Source organism: Schistocerca cancellata, chromosome 6 (assembly GCF_023864275.1).
Source record: "Schistocerca cancellata isolate TAMUIC-IGC-003103 chromosome 6, iqSchCanc2.1, whole genome shotgun sequence".
Lineage (NCBI taxonomy): Eukaryota > Metazoa > Arthropoda > Insecta > Orthoptera > Acrididae > Schistocerca > Schistocerca cancellata.
The window spans coordinates 420,661,674-420,679,396 of NC_064631.1; the positions used below are offsets into that span (position 1 = coordinate 420,661,674).

A 17,723-nucleotide genomic window follows, 5' to 3' on the forward strand; every position below is an offset into this window, starting at 1 on the left:
GAGCTGTCCATTCTTTTGTCCAACAGTCTGTTTCCTTCATGCATTACTCCCGCTAGGAGATTCTTATTTAAGGACTTGTGGGCCTCAAGTTCTTCAGCAGAATAAGCCTTGTGTTATTGTGCTAATTACGGTATGGAAAAAATTCAACAAAGACTAGTTCCCCTAGAGCAGCGAGGATATTTGCACATGTCTGTATTCAGCAATGACTGCCAGCTGCCACAACACTTCACAGAATCCATGTGGCAGGCAACGCAACTGTGTGTGCACTTCAGACTAGTAAGACGCCAGGTGATGGATGGAAACGCCAAATTAACGTCGTTTTCCAAGTCGTATTCAATCCAGAACGAGGTGTTATTAAGGTAGTTGAGCGTTCTAGCAATTACACTTTTATAATTCCCATATGAGTATTTCGATAGCCAAAAGAACCTGATAGTGTGAAACTATCGGGAACTGCATTAATATCAAACTGCAAGAACTTGAGACCTATTACTGTTATTTAGGATTCTCTCCATCCTAGGCGTAATGCAAATGGAACTGCAGAGGTGCTTTCCGTTATTTTTGACTAACATCAGCAACTTGTAATAACTGCGAGTTACAACTGCGTGATGATATGGCTCAGGTTGTCAGTTGTTGTGGTGGTGTTATGCTCTCAAACTGCTTACAGTAATGTTAATGGTGGCACGCATAATTTAGTTCTGACTACTTACTTAAGTAAAGATAGTGTTGTGGTGTCGTCCCTTCTCTTTATTTGGCCTCAGCTTTAGTAATCCGATTTAACGAACATACTACTCCATTCGTGGGCTGCTAATGATACTGTATGACGACAGAGATCATCGTGGGGATATTACATTAATTCTGCAATGAATTGCTTTGCAAATATTACCCTCAGCTATGCAGCTGGAATGACTCATTACACAGGTACTCTATGTTGCACTTGTGTTAAGTTATCAGTTAGCTGCAATGCTACTTCTACTGTTCGTAAATACTTGTATACTTCAAAAATGGTTCAAATGGCTCTGAGCATTATGGGACTTAACTTCTGAGGTCATCAGTCCTCTAGAACTTAGAACTACTCAAACCTAGCCGCACCGGATTAGCTGAGCGGTCTGAGGCGCAGTCGTGGACTGTGCGGCTGGTCCCGGCGGAGGTTCGAGTCCTCCCTCGGGCATGGGTGTGTGTGTTTGTCCTTAGGATTATTTAGGTTAAGTAGTGTGTAAGCTTAGGGACTGATGACCTTAGCAGTTAAGTCCCATAAGATTTCATACATACTTTTTTGGAACTTAAACCTTAGGACATCAGACACATCCATGCCAGAGACAGGATTCGAACTTGCGACCGTAGCGGTCGCGAAGTTCCAGACCGTAGATCCTAGAACCGCTCGGCCACTGCGGCCGGCATACTTGTACACTCACCATTCGTTATTTGCCTAAATATGAACTACAATCTGATTCGCATATATATGACATGGGCTAGTGTTGGCACAAAGCAATAACTAAGGGTTGGATGCCGTTGTAGTCCTGTTACATTGATAGCAAGACAAATGTTCGCAAATCACAGCAATTGCCTCAAAAAACAATTGCATCTTAAATATCAAAGAACCGGCGTCCACTGTCACAGCACGTTGAAATACAGCAACAACAGCAGATGAAAATTTGTGACTGACTGGGCTTCGAACCTGGACCTCCTGCTTACTAGACACACGTGCGGATCGCTGCACTATTATTTTTTTTAAGTTGATAAGACTTTCAGCACCAGGTAGGCGGACGCAAAGAGGGGAGGGGTCGAAGATCCGAGACCTAGCCACAATGCCTCCCCCATACCTATCACCATATACTACTTTAAATTGTAGAACAAAATTGACGTAGTTATTAAGATAAAATAAATTACAGATTGCAGCCTCCAATGGCGTGCGTTCCTTGTAGGACATAACTTATAACAGTGAAAAGGGTGACGGAAAAATACATAGCAAACATTCATTCAGAAATATATTCACAGTTTAAGTTATTATGCACTGGATGCATATGAGATCTGTAACGAAGCCATTTATTTTTCAACAAATGAAAGAAATTTTGAAGCCGGAGGGGTTTTGCCAAATTAGAACAGTTCTGATTTTATAATCAACGTAAAAGAATATTCCAGGAATAAAAAAGTTAAAGAATAGTATTCTGTTTCTAATCAAAAAACTGTCCACCTCTTTGTAGCCCACATATAGATAAAAAAAAATTTGAAACCATTCCTTATATTTGTTATTCTTCTTCAGCTTAATACACTCCTGGAAATGGAAAAAAGAACACATTGACACTGGTGTGTCAGACCCACCATACTTGCTCCAGACACTGCGAGAGGGCTGTACAAGCAATGATCACACGCACGGCACAGCGGACACACCAGGAACCGCGGTGTTGGCCGTCGAATGGCGCTAGCTGCGCAGCATTTGTGCACCGCCGCCGTCAGTGTCAGCCAGTTTACCGTGGCATACGGAGCTCCATCGCAGTCTTTAACACTGGTAGCATGCCGCGACAGCGTGGACGTGAACCGTATGTGCAGTTGATGGACTTTGAGCGAGGGCGTATAGTGGGCATGCGGGAGGCCGGGTGGACGTACCGCCGAATTGCTCAACACGTGGGGCGTGAGGTCTCCACAGTACATCGATGTTGTCGCCAGTGGTCGGCGGAAGGTGCACATGCCCGTCGACCTGGGACCGGACCGCAGCGACGCACGGATGCACGCCAAGACCGTAGGATCCTACGCAGTGCCGTAGGGGACAGCACCGCCACTTCCCAGCAAATTAGGGACACTGTTGCTCCTGGGGTATCGGCGAGGACCATTCGCAACCGTCTCCATGAAGCTGGGCTACGGTCCCACACACCGTTAGGCCGTCTTCCGCTCACGCCCCAACATCGTGCAGCCCGCCTCCAGTGGTGTCGCGACAGGCGTGAATGGAGGGACGAATGGAGACGTGTCGTCTTCAGCGATGAGAGTCGCTTCTGCCTTGGTGCCAATGATGGTCGTATGTGTGTTTGGCGCCGTGCAGGTGAGCACCACAATCAGGACTGCATACGACCGAGGCACACAGGGCCAACACCCGGCATCATGGTGTGGGGAGCGATCTCCTACACTGGCCGTACACCACTGGTGATCGTCGAGGGGACACTGAATAGTGCACGGTACATCCAAACCGTCATCGAACCCATCGTTCTACCATTCCTAGACCGGCAATGGAACTTGCTGTTCCAACAGGACAATGCACGTCCGCATGTATCCCGTGCCACCCAACGTGCTCTAGAAGGTGTAAGTCAACTACCCTGGCCAGCAAGATCTCCGGATCTGTCCCCCATTGAGCATGTTTGGGACTGGATGAAGCGTCGTCTCACGCGGTCTGCACGTCCAGCACGAACGCTGGTCCAACTGAGGCGCCAGGTGGAAATGGCATGGCAAGCCGTTCCACAGGACTACATCCAGCATCTCTACAATCGTCTCCATGGGAGAATAGCAGCCTGCATTGCTGCGAAAGGTGGATATACACTGTACTAGTGCCGACATTGTGCATGCTCTGTTGCCTGTGTCTATGTGCCTGTGGTTCTGTCAGTGTGATCATGTGATGTATCTGACCCCAGGAATGTGTCAATAAAGTTTCCCCTTCCTGGGACAATGAATTCACGGTGTTCTTATTTCAATTTGCAGGAGTGTATGTTCTTCTGTAATATAAAACATGTACTCTTCTAAGTTTTGTTTGTTACAACGTAAAACAGAAACTGTCCCAGAAGCCACGAATAACTGTTATTCTTAGCGGACGGGTAACATTTCCAGTCGGGTTGTAAAGCTTCAGTTATCGGTACATGACTTTCTGCGGTTCTGTTGATAGTGCTAATTTCTTCCTAGTCCAGTTCCAAATTCTGATTCTATTTTCACATAAGAAGATGTGCGCTACAGTTTCTACAAGCTGACATTTGTCGCAGTATGGAGATGGTCTCAATTTGATTTTCCATAATCGTTCCGCTGTGGGTATGGTTTCCTTTACAACGTCGCACCATACGGCACTAACTCTAGTTGGTAGAATTTTATTGTTGATATTTTTCCAGACGTTCCTCCAGTTTTTTTGTAGGTTAATTTACCGGATTTGGTTGGTAATATAATCATAGACGGTTCTAGTGTTGGTTTGTGCTGGTGGAAGTCTTATACAGCTCCAATCGCCATAGTACTTTCGGACGTAATCTAGGCTGGCATGCTACATTAGCAGGAGCGTTCCTATCCCCAGGATCTAACGAGAGGAACAGAAGTTTCGTAATGCCTGTCTTAGTGGCATGTATTAGTTTAAAAGTACGTCTTTAATTCCAAGTCCTTCGTTTTGCCTCTGCAAAGTCGCCGTGTGGTGGGTACTTTGAAGATATTTTGTTTCCACACATACCAAGAGGCTACAGCTAATATGTTATGTGCAGTGACCTGTGGTATCGGTAAGACTGTTTAGGACTTGATATATTTTGCTAAGTATGTATGTATTTATAAACTGAACTTTCTGCAGTCGGTCTAACGATCACATGCCATGCTCCTTCAACAAGGTTCCGATGACATTAAGTTTCCGCTCCCAATTGTTCGTGGCCATGCGCTTGGGATTTGCCCTTAACCACAATCCGAGTTGGAGTCTCTCATCAGTTACATCTAACCAGTGCGCACCTATTGCACTATTGTAAGAACCGAGATGCAGTATTTTGGATTTAAAATTTTGTAAATTTGTAGTAAGAACTTATGAGGCCAAGCTGCTTAGATCATCGGTCCCTAAGCTTAGACACTACTTAAACTGACTTACGCTGTCAACAACATACACACCCATGCTGGAGGGAGGACACGAACCTCTGACAGGGGGCACTGTCGGGACACAGCAGCCAACCTCTCTGCAGCACCTATCTACACACGCTCGTCAGACGCGAATTCCCGTCTTTGCACATACGCAGTACCCTCCGCCCCCGCCCCTCTCAAGTTTCAAGTCAGATGGTTTTGTTGCTCCCCTACTGTCATTGAAAACGATCACAACTAAATTAAGTATAGGTAGCCTATGAAACCCTTGAGTTCATACTGCGGTGCTGTGAAGACGAAAAAAGTAGTTTTTCACAATTATCAGATGACAGATGGAATTTGTCAGATTCCACTAATTACGATTGCATTATTAACTGTTGGTTCACAGGCATTTTCTGCCGCTTATTGTAACTGTTATTTGAATGTTTGAGATGGAAGAATAGAAACATCAAATTTTCGCCATATGGAATGTTCGAATTCACCTTAAGTCTTCACGTTTCGAGCAAAGGCAGAGTATCCGACAGGAAAAATGACAACAATAAGCCAGGCCATGTCTGTCTTCTGGTGGATGCGCCAATGACAGTGATCTCAATAATATTGTACAGGAAAGATACATTGCAAACTCAACCACTGTAGAAGCTCCAAAATTGTGAATCGTATCTGGTGAATACGCTTTCAAGGTTTCGGTCCGATTAAGACAGTAAAACACAAATAATTGTCGCAGTTGGATGAATCTTGATATCACCTCACATTCCTTTGTGAGAAGGTCCCTATTTTCTTGGGATTCAAATAAAGTGGACATTTCATCACTGGTTAATATTCTGATGACTAGTGCCATGATACCCGTTGCAATTGCTTCATGGCACCTGTGAGTAGAGTCTCACGTTGGTTAGTATAAGAACACGCAGGCAAGGATATCCGCTCACTGCAGTCAGAGCCAAGGTGATTTCTTTCTGTTTATGGCGAAGCGTCTGCTGCAGTGTCCACGCTCAGCCAACATAAACAAATCGCGGCGGCATTGGGCACTGCTAATCGCTGCACTTGTAGCGAGCTTCGACAACAAGGGCGCACTGACTCTGCTAACGATACTATGGAGTTAATAAATTTTACTTAACGTAATATGCAGGACGTGGGTTGGGTAAAAATTCAGTTTGTAACTTCCCATCGCATTACAATACTTCACAGTCACATTTGATGCAATGTTTATTGTTGGTTGTCTCTCCAATGTTAATAGTATTGATTCAGATTGTGCATGAACACGAAAAAAAAAAAAACACACACACACACACACACACACACACACACACACACACACACACACACACACACACACAAGCGCGCACAGACAGTCATTAATTCCAGTGAGGGTGACAACTACTGTGTGTTGAACAACACATGCACCAGTCAATTCCTCAGCTGGCGTTGAGTGGATGAGATTTTTCAAGTACCTTGCATTGCAAGAATTGTAAGGAGGAGACTGAAAGTAAATGGACTTGTATGCTAAAGAGCTGCGACAAAGCAAAGCTTGACTGATTATCAGATAATTGTCCACATGAGTTTTGTGGACGAGCATACTTTTAGTGTAGCGTGATGGTTTACTTCCCACAATACATTTTCTATATTCGTCCAAAGGTCACTTGCATTTGTAGGTCCACATGGCAATGACCTTGTTACCTCTGCCCACATATTCTCTATCTTGTGGATGTTCGGCGATAGTGGGACAAACGGCAACAGCTTTATTCTCTCTTGGCCCTGAAACCAATCTCGTACTGCTCTGCTATGATGGATGGGGCTCTGCTCCTGTAAATGAACTGTTATCTCGTTAGTTCATATATTTATATTTAAATAACGTGTTTGTAATAAGCATATTGGATTATTATTTTCCACAGTGTTTAATAATTCAGGCCCTGTCATAGATAAGTGATCTAGATTCAACAGTCCAATTAAGAATGTGGTTTACCCAGCCTATGATATGATGAGAGTCGTAGTCGGATATCCACATTAAGACTGACTGACTCTAAATCCTATTAGAACGATCTGGTATCGAAAAGAAATTACAGAAATCAGATAATATTAAATGTCTGTATTGCAACAATGCTGCGCACATAAATTCCTATGATGGAGTAACAGGTAGCAACTGTCTAAGAAAAAGAGAGAAATATGTCTACTAGGAGCAATGTAACATAATTATAACCGATACGTATGTGATGGAAATATTTAATCGAACAATACACATCTATTTCAGTGGTGGGAAGATACACCATATCGGATTTGCTGATGACAAAATGACGACAATAATAATAATAATAATAATAATAATAATAATAATAATAATCACGTGTGGCGGATAGGGGAAACCCTCCCCCATATGGGTGGTACCGAGGAAATCAAATACTTGGGGTGAACCAAATACTAACACAATCCTGAACGGCTACTCAATCCATTGAACCCAAAATCCAGACACGTCTGAGTGAAAATCACCGCTACTCTGGTCACCGTGTGTTAGCTCAATCATCTCGGCTGAAAATATTTGCTTCCAAAGCTTCAACACCCTCTGGTCCTGTCCGGTCCTGGAATCACCCAGGCCAAACCAATGAAACACAAACATGAAGTATGCAAGCAAAGTCAATTTTACCCTAGGTGGTACACAACCCGGCTGTCGACAGGCGGCAATTAGATTTTCAGATTCTGGGGAGTCCATGTCAGCACGACAGAGAATATCGAAGATCTCTGGTAAATTTCCCTACAAGCAAAAAACATGCATTTGAAAACTAAACATCGATACATTGACCCAAACACGAAAACTAATCTCACAAAAGAAATCGAACGATAAAAAATTCTCATCCTTGCTCTTCAATAACCACAAATAACTGACAATGAAACCTTGCATTACGGAAACCATTGTATCTTCAAGAGCAAAATACAACAAAAGGTAGTGAAAAGCATACCAATCTTCGGCATTGCATTTCTCGAACACAGATCTATAATCAACTCCGTCAAAGAAATCACACCAATCAACAATTGACTTATGACAATGCTCATTCAGAGCCCCAGTAAAAAATATGCACTCATCAATGCAAATACCCCCACCAACATCGAAAATAAGAAAAACACCGGAAATATCAAAAAATTCAGGAACACACTCGAAAATACTATGAGCAAAATTCACCAAGATGACGTGATAATACTAATGGGAGACTTCAACTCTCTATTTGGGACTGAAAAAACGTATAGAAAAATCATTGGTACAAATTCAACACACCGAAACGCTTAGACCAACGGCACGCGTCTGACATCTGCCAACAATTCAACCACAAAAGGATATCTTCCCACTTTAGGAAAAACCAGTTCCCAGCTAATATGCTTGGCTGTCAGGTGCAAGCTGCTTTCATTCGCCTTTCGAGACTCGGTGAAGGCCAGATTTTTAATTCATTTGTAGCAGAGCTACAAAGAGGCAGATACAAACTCAATAAGGGAATCATAAGAAAACACTCGAGCAAAATTCGTCTTGCTACTTTCAGTAATCATTAGTGTCAGAGCGAAAACCATACGCTACTGCGTCACTTTTGTATTCTGCCAACATATTTTTTGTTGTTGTGAATACATAATTTATGTATGAAATCCCACATTTTCATAATACTTGCGAATGATACAAGAAATGAAGTAAATACAAAAGTCAAAAGTCGGTAATATCCTACAAATTCCTGTTAAAATAGGCTCAATCATCATACGGACACTTAACGCTTTATTAAGATAGACTGCTGTCATGATGTTTTTCTAGTAAGCCGGCATCGTAACACGTCACCAGTAACAGTACTGTTTAGCAATGCTCAATGAGCGACCTGATGACGTTCAATAATAGTCACTCCGTTGATTTTTGTTGTTTCGAATTAGAGCATGCAGTATTCCTACACCAGACTTCTGAACTTTGCCTGTTGAATGCAAATGTCGCATGATGGTAAAATGGTAATCTATCACATATATCAGTAGTCGAGATTTCCTTAATGTGGAAAATCATTCATGCCAGAACAGTCTTTGGTGTATTTTTCGCAAAAACACTTGCTCCAAACACAGTTCAAATATTTCTAGCTGCCTCCTCTGCATTCATCCCTCTGTTATACCAAAAGTAAACGTTGTGTTGCAGATGTTACACCTTTTTCCACTTGCGACTCAATTTTACAGTGCTGAACTGTAGTTCATGATTTTCAAGTATGCAAAACTCCAATGCTTAACTGCAAGATGATAATTAGAACATCAAATTCGAAAATGACAGTTAATACATACACTGACAGCGTCGCGCCGCGTTCACCTGGCAGGCGCCGGATTTCAGGCGGCGGGTGGCATCTGGCCGGTGGCCGCTGCAGCGCGAGGAAATGCTCGAGCGTAATCGCAACGCAGCCACGAGCTGTCCTGCGGAATTGTTTCTGGAATACTTGTTATTGCTGGTGGGTAGAATGTTAAGCGAATTATCTTCCATGTTCAGACTCATAACTTTGGACCGACATGTGTTTAAAAAAAAAGTACACTGGACGCGAACACGCGACCTCAAGTTTAGAATGCACGACGATTGCCACTACACCACGGGCTCACCCAGTCCGATAACAATTCGGAAGTAGACAACACTTCCGCATCTTACAGTGTTGCCAGATTGTGCAGATAGCCGGACTTCTTGTCAGGGGCAGTCAGTTTTATTGGCCACCTTAAGGGAACGACTTGGACTTAGTCTCTGTGGCGGCCGGCCGGCAGCTAGGTTTTATGTCTAAGACTGTACATATTTTGAATTAATAATCTCTAATTTGCCCCATTCTTTTAGGACTCCGTATACCAAGTCCATGTTATGCAGTCTTTGTCTTTATCAAACTTGACAAATTCTCTGGTTTATATTATCTTCCCTCAAACAGACACGACTTCTGCTCCTACTGTGTAAAGTCTTCTTTCCATTTTTATGCATGTTACCCCAGTCAACAGATTCAGCATGTTAGATATCAAGCTGATTGTGCAATAAATCACATATTTATCCATTTCTTTTGCAGTTGTATGCCAATTTGATTACAATTGGAGACGTGTCGGACCTATAATCGTTGCTATATATCTATGACCTCATTAATTCATCTTGATATTAAGTATCACTCAGCCGAGTCTGCTCAGTCAGATGGAAAACCTACTGACACTACCATTCTAGTCATCTGCTCATAACACTGAGTCCCAAGCCCGAGAACAGCTCATACAGTTGGCGCTCTACAAGCTTTCCGTACCCTGGTTTGAGCATACTCCCTCCATTCCCATTGTTTTAATTGTGCTCAAGGTTCTCTTTAGGTTGGACATGCTGGGGGCTGACCTCCACATGGTGTTACCGTAGTGTGGATGCTTCTGGTGTTATTTCAGCATTTCAAGGATAACCCTCACTTGTCCAAAACCACTGCATTTATGCATGGTACTGTACTTTTCATGGGTTTCTTGTACTAGCAACACATTATCCAAGAAATAGGTCAGACTTTTTGATGAATATTGAAATCATGAAGCATTTAAATGAGCCATTTAAAGTTTGTTCCAAAGGGGATTTTCTTGAAAGTCTATAAATTGTTTTGCTTCTGAATCAAACGCAGAAACAACGACAATCCACTATTACTGTTCCATAGTTCTACATTATTTTGCTTGTGAAATCTGATAAGTTACATTTCCATTTTGTTCTCAGATGAATTTTCACCTCCAACAGTGCACAATAAACTTCCTGACAATGAAGGTGGTACTTCACATGTAGTGCTGCCTTCAGAGCTCCATGAAAGATGATGTATTTGTGTTGAAAAACCCTTCAGATGCAGAATTTGGATGAATTACATTAGATGAGCAGCTATAACTGTCTGAATTCAAAGAAGGAAGTGAATGTGTGGCAGAAGTGGATGACAGCAGCAGTCCTGATTTTTCCCAAGCCCCCCCCCCCTCACCCCCCCCCCAAAAAAAAAAAAAAAAAAAAAAAAAAATCAACAATACAGTAGTACATCAAGGCAGAAACTAAAATGTATGAAAAATCCACTGGAGATAAAATGTTACAACCCATATGTATCCAGTACAGAAAAACAGACTGCTTGATTACTGATCTACAAATAACATTGCTTCCACACAGTTTCCAAGCTCAGTGCTGACTAGAAATGGGTTCTTTGCTTGTCTTGTCTTTCTGCATGTGAATGACAATACATTTAAAAAAAATAGCCTGGTCATGATCCTATGCATTAAAATAAAAATTAGACCTTTCCTGACTTACCTGCTTTCACAGTTTCCAGCATTGTTTTCATCTGACGAAAACTGTACCTTTGATGAAGGTGCATGTCGATTCTGTTGAAGAGTTATCTTCTATGTCCACAAAAAAACTAAAAAATTAAAAATTAAAAACCTGACAAAATGGTATCAAACTGTTTACCTAACGTGATTCAAAGACTGAGCAAGTTTTACACACTTAAGTTTCAACAGAAAGCGTGCAAGGACAATTCAGTTGCTGCCATTTTTCATAGACTTTATTTAGCTACCTCAACGAGTGACAAGCTATTTAATAGACAGATCTTACAGTTCACAGCTGTTTTCCATTTTCTATGGGAGAACAAGACCAAGGAAGTCAGAACAGGTGTATTTGATCTTTGCAAACTTCCTAAACAAAAGTGTAAAGAAAGGTGATTCTATTTATGAGGAAGAAACGTTTGTTGTGTCTGAAGTGGGAAGACACTAAGGATGTTCTGTGTCTGTCAAGTCTTCATAAGACGACAGAAACAGAAGTAGGTGTTCGTAGGAAAACTGGGATAATAAAGAATATAAAACCTGAAGACATTCTGGACCACAATCTCAACAAGAGAGGTGCCAACAGGAATGATCAACTCATCTTACTACCATTTCAAGAGACAGCATATGGAATGGTGGAGGAAACTATTTCTTTCTTCTGCAATTAGGTGAGGAATTTGTTAAGAAAGGGGCTATACTTCGTAGTACTGATACTCCCAAAACGTGTAGGAACATTCTTCTAGGAAGGCATTTTGCCAATTGAATTTCTTCCATGAAAAAGATGCATCCTACAAGAGTGTGTGAAGTTTGCACGGAAAAATCAAAACTGTCCAGTGGAAAGTCTTCAAGAAAGGATGGTAGCCAAATGGAAAGTTAAACTGTACATGCCAGAGTGTTTCAAATTGTACCATAGAAGGGTAAATTATTGTTAATTGCAGTAATAAAATACACACAGAACTTTTTTACACTAAACATGTATTGAAATCTTAAAAAATCATTAGCTGAATTTGTAGTAAATATGCCGTAGTTTGTAACTAGATTATACTGAACCTTTCTACCTAAAAAAATATTCATATTTGTACATAAGATCATATGTACAAAATGGTAGGCACTTAGAGAGATGCCAAAAATGCCCAGGATTCTGTGACATGCATGCTGCAAAGGGTCTGGGACTGAAAGCGTTAACAGATGTTTCACATCATCTCTCTAGATAAATTATCTTCAACTTCCTTTATGCAGTGTCACCTTTTTCTTTCTGGTGATCTCTTATCCATTCCAATTATGCTTCACCACACTTCCTGCTTCATGCCCAGGCACACCTATGCTGCAGGATTCACAGTTCACCGTTTTGCACAATTTTATTTTCTTCATTCTTGATTATTCAAATTAGGTGCTGTAACTCTGGTTTCACTATGCTTGTAGTCCATCTTTATTAGTGTATTACAATCTTCCCCTCAAACAATCTACCCTCTTGTGCATGCTAATGGATGTACTCTGTAGTATTTTCAAGTCCTTCATTTTGTCAAGGCACGATGTCCAATAGATACTTTCCTATGCCTTTGTCTTTTGTAATTACCCCTTCTATTGTGGTTAATGAATGTGTGTTCACTATAATAAGTTGAAACCTGTCCTGGAACTCTAGGAGCTTTTCTCCCCTTATTTCTTTGAAGCATTAATATTCCCCAGTAATTCTTCATTCTTTCGGCTCCTCCCTATTATTCCCCCGTTCACTAGGACAAGAAGACTGATGGCTATTGGTAGAATGAAGGTGACTGCCAGAAGTGTTCAGCTCCCAAAACTTGTGGTTATTTTTCATAATTTGTCAGTGACTGGGATTTGGCCTAGTACTTTTAGGTCAATAATGAAATAAATCACAAAATACATTAAATGTGCAAAAGAAAAATATCAGGAGAGCAAAACTATGGAGGAAGTACTTAAAGTTAAAGGCATTTATGCAGCTGCATGTATCACTCAGAATTTGGGACACAGAATTTGATACCACAACAGGAAGCAATAAAACACTGTTTTAATTTGTAACTTAAAAATTTCTATTTCATATAACAACAATAATTACATCTCTGAGCTTCTGATCACATTTTTTGAGGGACTTACATTTATATACATTATACATGTGCAAGATCTGCCAGCGTAACTAATAAACTAATACAAATATAATAAAATGCTCTAATAAATGCAAAAGCTTACTAATGTTAATGCAACATAGTTCACTGACTGTTTGGAAAAAATAATCATTTTTCTTCTTAAAAAATCAATGCCTGAAGACACCTGTAACTGTGGCACTTAAATCAATTATTTGAAGCACGTTAACACTAGAAAAAGTCCATAAATAATCAATGCCTAAAGACACGTCTATAATTGTGGCACTTAAAACAATTATTTGAAGCATGTTAAGACTAGAAAAAGTTCATAAAATGCGGTGTAGCAGTCTTGCACATATCTCCTATAATTGCAAATGACTTCTGCTGTAAAAAGTTACTCAAGACAACTATAATATCAAACCCACAAGGAAACACTTTCACAACAAAGTACTAACAAAAATTGCTTGACACCTCCAGTTTGTCATTGAAGAGGTTAAAGATAACACGAATACACATCACAATCTCACTGGTTGTCTAAAATATCGGTTTGCTCGAACCTGTAATTAAAGACAGTTCATATTATTTCTGACGACAAAAACGCAAAGCAAAAAATACATCATTAACAAACATTGTAATGATACTAACTGATATGTCAATTGAAGCACTGTTACCTGAATTCATCAGCATGTGCAGCATACACCATTTTATTTTGTTACTTGATGTATTCCATGGGCAAGATATTCAACATTTTTCGTTGTGACACCAGCCATTGAAATTCTGCCATCTTTCGTGAGGTAGATACTGAATTCCTTTGTCAGACGTTCTGACTGAAAGATATAAAAAATTGTTAATTATTTGTTTAACAGGCAACCTTCTATAAATTACTGAAGGTGAAACTCTAAATTGTAGCTGCCTCAAGCCAACTCTTCAATAATTCCTTTAGTACCTCATGAAAAAGGTGCAGTGTACAATAATTTATCAAACAGCTGTCAGTGTAAAAAATTATTTCTCCAAGTCCATTTAAATGAAGTAAAATATTTACTCCAGCTGCAAATAAACCAACAGCATTTATGGCAATTAATGTTTTTAGAATTCTATATTTATTGCAACAGCAAAACTTCATGTTATGTCCTCAGAACTACTTCAAAATCCAGGAATCTGCAAATTTTGGCCATCCACCAGTCTTTTCTCTGATTTCCACAGTTCATTGTTCATATCTGCACTCTTACAGTAACCAACTGTATGTGTAAATGATTTTCTTTCACTGTATTTCACCTTATTTTATTTGTTCTTTCCCAGTTTGTATTGTTTTGACAGGAAATGTTTCTTGTCGACTCCAAAGTACACAAGCCACGACTGACTTAAATCGGTTCTTTGGAACAATTGAGGCATGAGGGGCAGCATCAGGTGTACAATTTTTCAAGCAAACTAAGAGTTTTTTACATTTTAGAACATCTATGTGAGGAGATTTTGAAAGGAGCTGTATTAGGCCACTGTCTTACGTGGATTTTTTGTTTGTGTGTTTCACAGTATCTGTCTAGTTTAACCATGGCCTTATCAGTATGAAGAAGTAAAATTTCAACACGAGGTCTAATGAGCATGAGATAATAAAGTAGAAATAAGAGGTCAAGTAGACAATGAAATATCCCACATTAATCATTTCGACAGTTTTCTGGCATTCTGCACAAAGTCTCTAGGCAAAACATACCCTACTTACAATACCAGTGACATTTAAATGGGCACAAACCCTGAAATTCAAGGGTTGATACTGTTCTGCACAGTTATGTCAATCACAAAAGTGAAAACTAGACCTGGTAGCATCTACTAGGCCTTTAGAATGACTTCGTTCACAAAATCCACAGGAAGGGGCTCTTATAAAATTTATAAAATATCTGGAAATAGGAGTGTTCCAAAAGAATCCACACTGGATATTACTGAAATGTTTCAGGGTTTTTACGGAAACTAAAGCACCAGAAATATATGAAGCAGAGGAATGAAGAAGGTAAGGCAAGGGAATACATGAGTGAGAAAAAGAAGACAAAGCTATAACATAACTGATAACTGCAAATGCTGGAAGTCCAAGAATTATGCAGGATGGTAGAACACAAAAAAACAGGAAGAATTAGAGGTCTATGGGAAAACAGAAGCTGAGCATAGATTAGAGACCAAAGAAACACTAGATATAACACTGTTTAACATGTAGAGGAAATCCATTATCAAGTCACGAGGATGACTGAAATCAACTGGAAAAGCACAGAAAATTGGAAAAACATGTTGAAGGCATCGAGAATAAAAGACAAGAAACTAAAGTTAATCAGTAGCAACTGTTCTACTTTGCAGCAGGTCAAAGCACGGTACATCATTTCTCCGTCTTCTGGTTTTCTCTGTAGATCCATGTTGTTATCGCTTTCCTCCCTGATAATATCCATTACATGTTGTATTTTCCCCTCCTCTGTTTCCCTTTATCATCTTCAATTCCTTGTTGGAGTAAGCACAGTTCTCTGAAGATATGGCCTAGCCAATTCTTCTAATTTTTTATTATTAATGCGTCTAACATGTTCCTGTTCTTTCCAGCTCCTCTTAACTCCACATCATTTCTCACCCAGTCTTCCCAAGCTACACCCTGCAGTTTCCTACACACACCCAGTTCCAGTGCCTCCAATCTTCTTTAATTATCTTTTCAGAACGTCCATGTCTTCGCTCTGTTTAAAGCTATGTCGCATATACTGTATTTGGCCTCTCTCTTCCTCGGATTTTTATTCAGTGGTCCACATAACTTTCTTTTCATTGACAGCCTCCAATGCTTCCTTATTAGTCTCTGCCTTATGTTTGCATCACACCTTAGGTCTTCTACGAGGGCGAATCAAATATGAATGGGATTTTATTTTTTATTTAAATTCATTTATTGAAAAATCTCAAGGCAATTATAAATTATTTTTCCACAGTCTCCAGCTCTGGAAATGCATTCGTCCCAGCACATGGGCAGCTTTTTGATGCCCTCTCATAAAAAGAACTAGGTCATGTCACCAGACAGTTGTGCACAAAGCCTTCCACATTCTCGTCATCTTCAATCATTGCCCTCCTAGAGCTTCTTTAAGCGGTCCGAATACATGGAAATCGCAGGGCGATAACTCCAGGCTGTAAGGAGGATGATCAAGTGTAGTCCAGTGCATTTCCTGTAGCTTGGAGACAGAGCTGCAGTATGGGGTCGCACATTGTTGTAGAGGAGGATGACCTGTCGAATCGATTGGTCTCGTCCTTTGCAGCAATATGCAACTTTCACCTTGTTCACAGTAGTCAGCAGCAATGATTGTGCATCGCTCATGCAAAAAATCAACCAGCAAAATGCCTCGCTGATTTAAAAAAAAACGGTTGAAAGAACCTTGCCAGCTGACAGTAGAGTCTTGGATTTCACTGGTGCTGCCTGGCCTTTCCTCCGCCACTCCTTACTGGCTTGTTTGGATTCTGGAGTGTAGTGGTGAACCCACGTTTCATCACAGGTGATGATCCGACTCAAAAATGCATCACCTTATTCTGCAAACCTAGCTGTAAGCCTCTGACAGACCTCCAAACATCTCAACTTCAGATTTTTGGTCGAAAGTTTAGGGACCCCACCTGGAGCTGTAGGTCATTTGTGACTGCTTGACAGCTCCTGTGACTGATTCCAACTCTTTGTGCAATTTCTCTGATACTATCGCCTGTCAATCGTTGTCAATAATGTTTTTAAGCGCACTTTTTTTTTTCTCTGTAATACTGGTCCAAGGACAGCAATCGTGTTGCTGATTTTCCACACGTTCTTGTCCTTCCTTGAACTTTTTATGCCAGGCAAACTTGCGCGTCCTTGATAATGTTTTATTACCAAACTGTACAGTCAATCTTTGGCAAATTTCCACTGCTGTTAACTCCTTCACAAGCAAGAAATTTGATAATTATGCATTGCACAATAGAGGGGGTGCACCTGTTGCTCATAAATCTTGAGCGTTACTGATGAAATGGTGGGAAATATCTAAAACCACGCTCTCCTCACTCCTAACAGTCCCGCCTAAACATAGCAGAAGAGTGGGGCCAGTTCTACCAATTACTGATGTTCAGAAACAAAAATCCCATTCATATTTGATCCCCCCATACCATACTTCCCTTGTACTTGGATTTTGCAACCAGCTCTAGTAATTATCCATGTATCATGATTTTGGCATTCTCTCCTTTTCCTTGCAGTATCATGCTTTAGGTCAACGTAAGTTGAAACACAAAATATCAAAATATGAGGACTAGCATAGCCAGATTCGCAAGGGGGGGAGGGGGAGGGGGAGAGGGGGGGGAGAGAGAGAGAGAGAGAGAGAGAGAGAGAGAGAGTCATAACCAGTCCAAAAGTGGGAGCAGCCTTGCCTCAAACATGCATAAGAATCATTTTAACAAAAAGGTATCTGCATCCCATTCATTCATAAGGGCTTGCAAAGGTACACTCACTAGAATGAGCAGGAAAAAATTCATTTTGTGTAACTATTCAGATGGTGAAACCATAAGCTGGAGTACTGACATGTCTGTGGAAATGAATAGTTA

General features: G+C 40.7%; 1 protein-coding gene across 1 annotated transcript in view; it reads right to left on the minus strand.

The window, feature by feature from the left end:
• Positions 1–13,088: 13,088 nt before the first annotated feature.
• Positions 13,089–17,723, minus strand: part of LOC126190864 (aspartate aminotransferase, mitochondrial) — a 72,150-nt gene continuing 67,515 nt past the window's right edge. The window contains exons 9-10 of the mRNA XM_049931459.1: positions 13,835–13,990; positions 13,089–13,720 (exon numbers count right to left, since the gene is read on the minus strand). Coding sequence (XP_049787416.1) covers positions 13,868–13,990 — 123 coding nt within the window. The 3' untranslated portion in view covers positions 13,089–13,720; positions 13,835–13,867. The remainder of the gene's footprint in view (positions 13,721–13,834; positions 13,991–17,723) is intronic.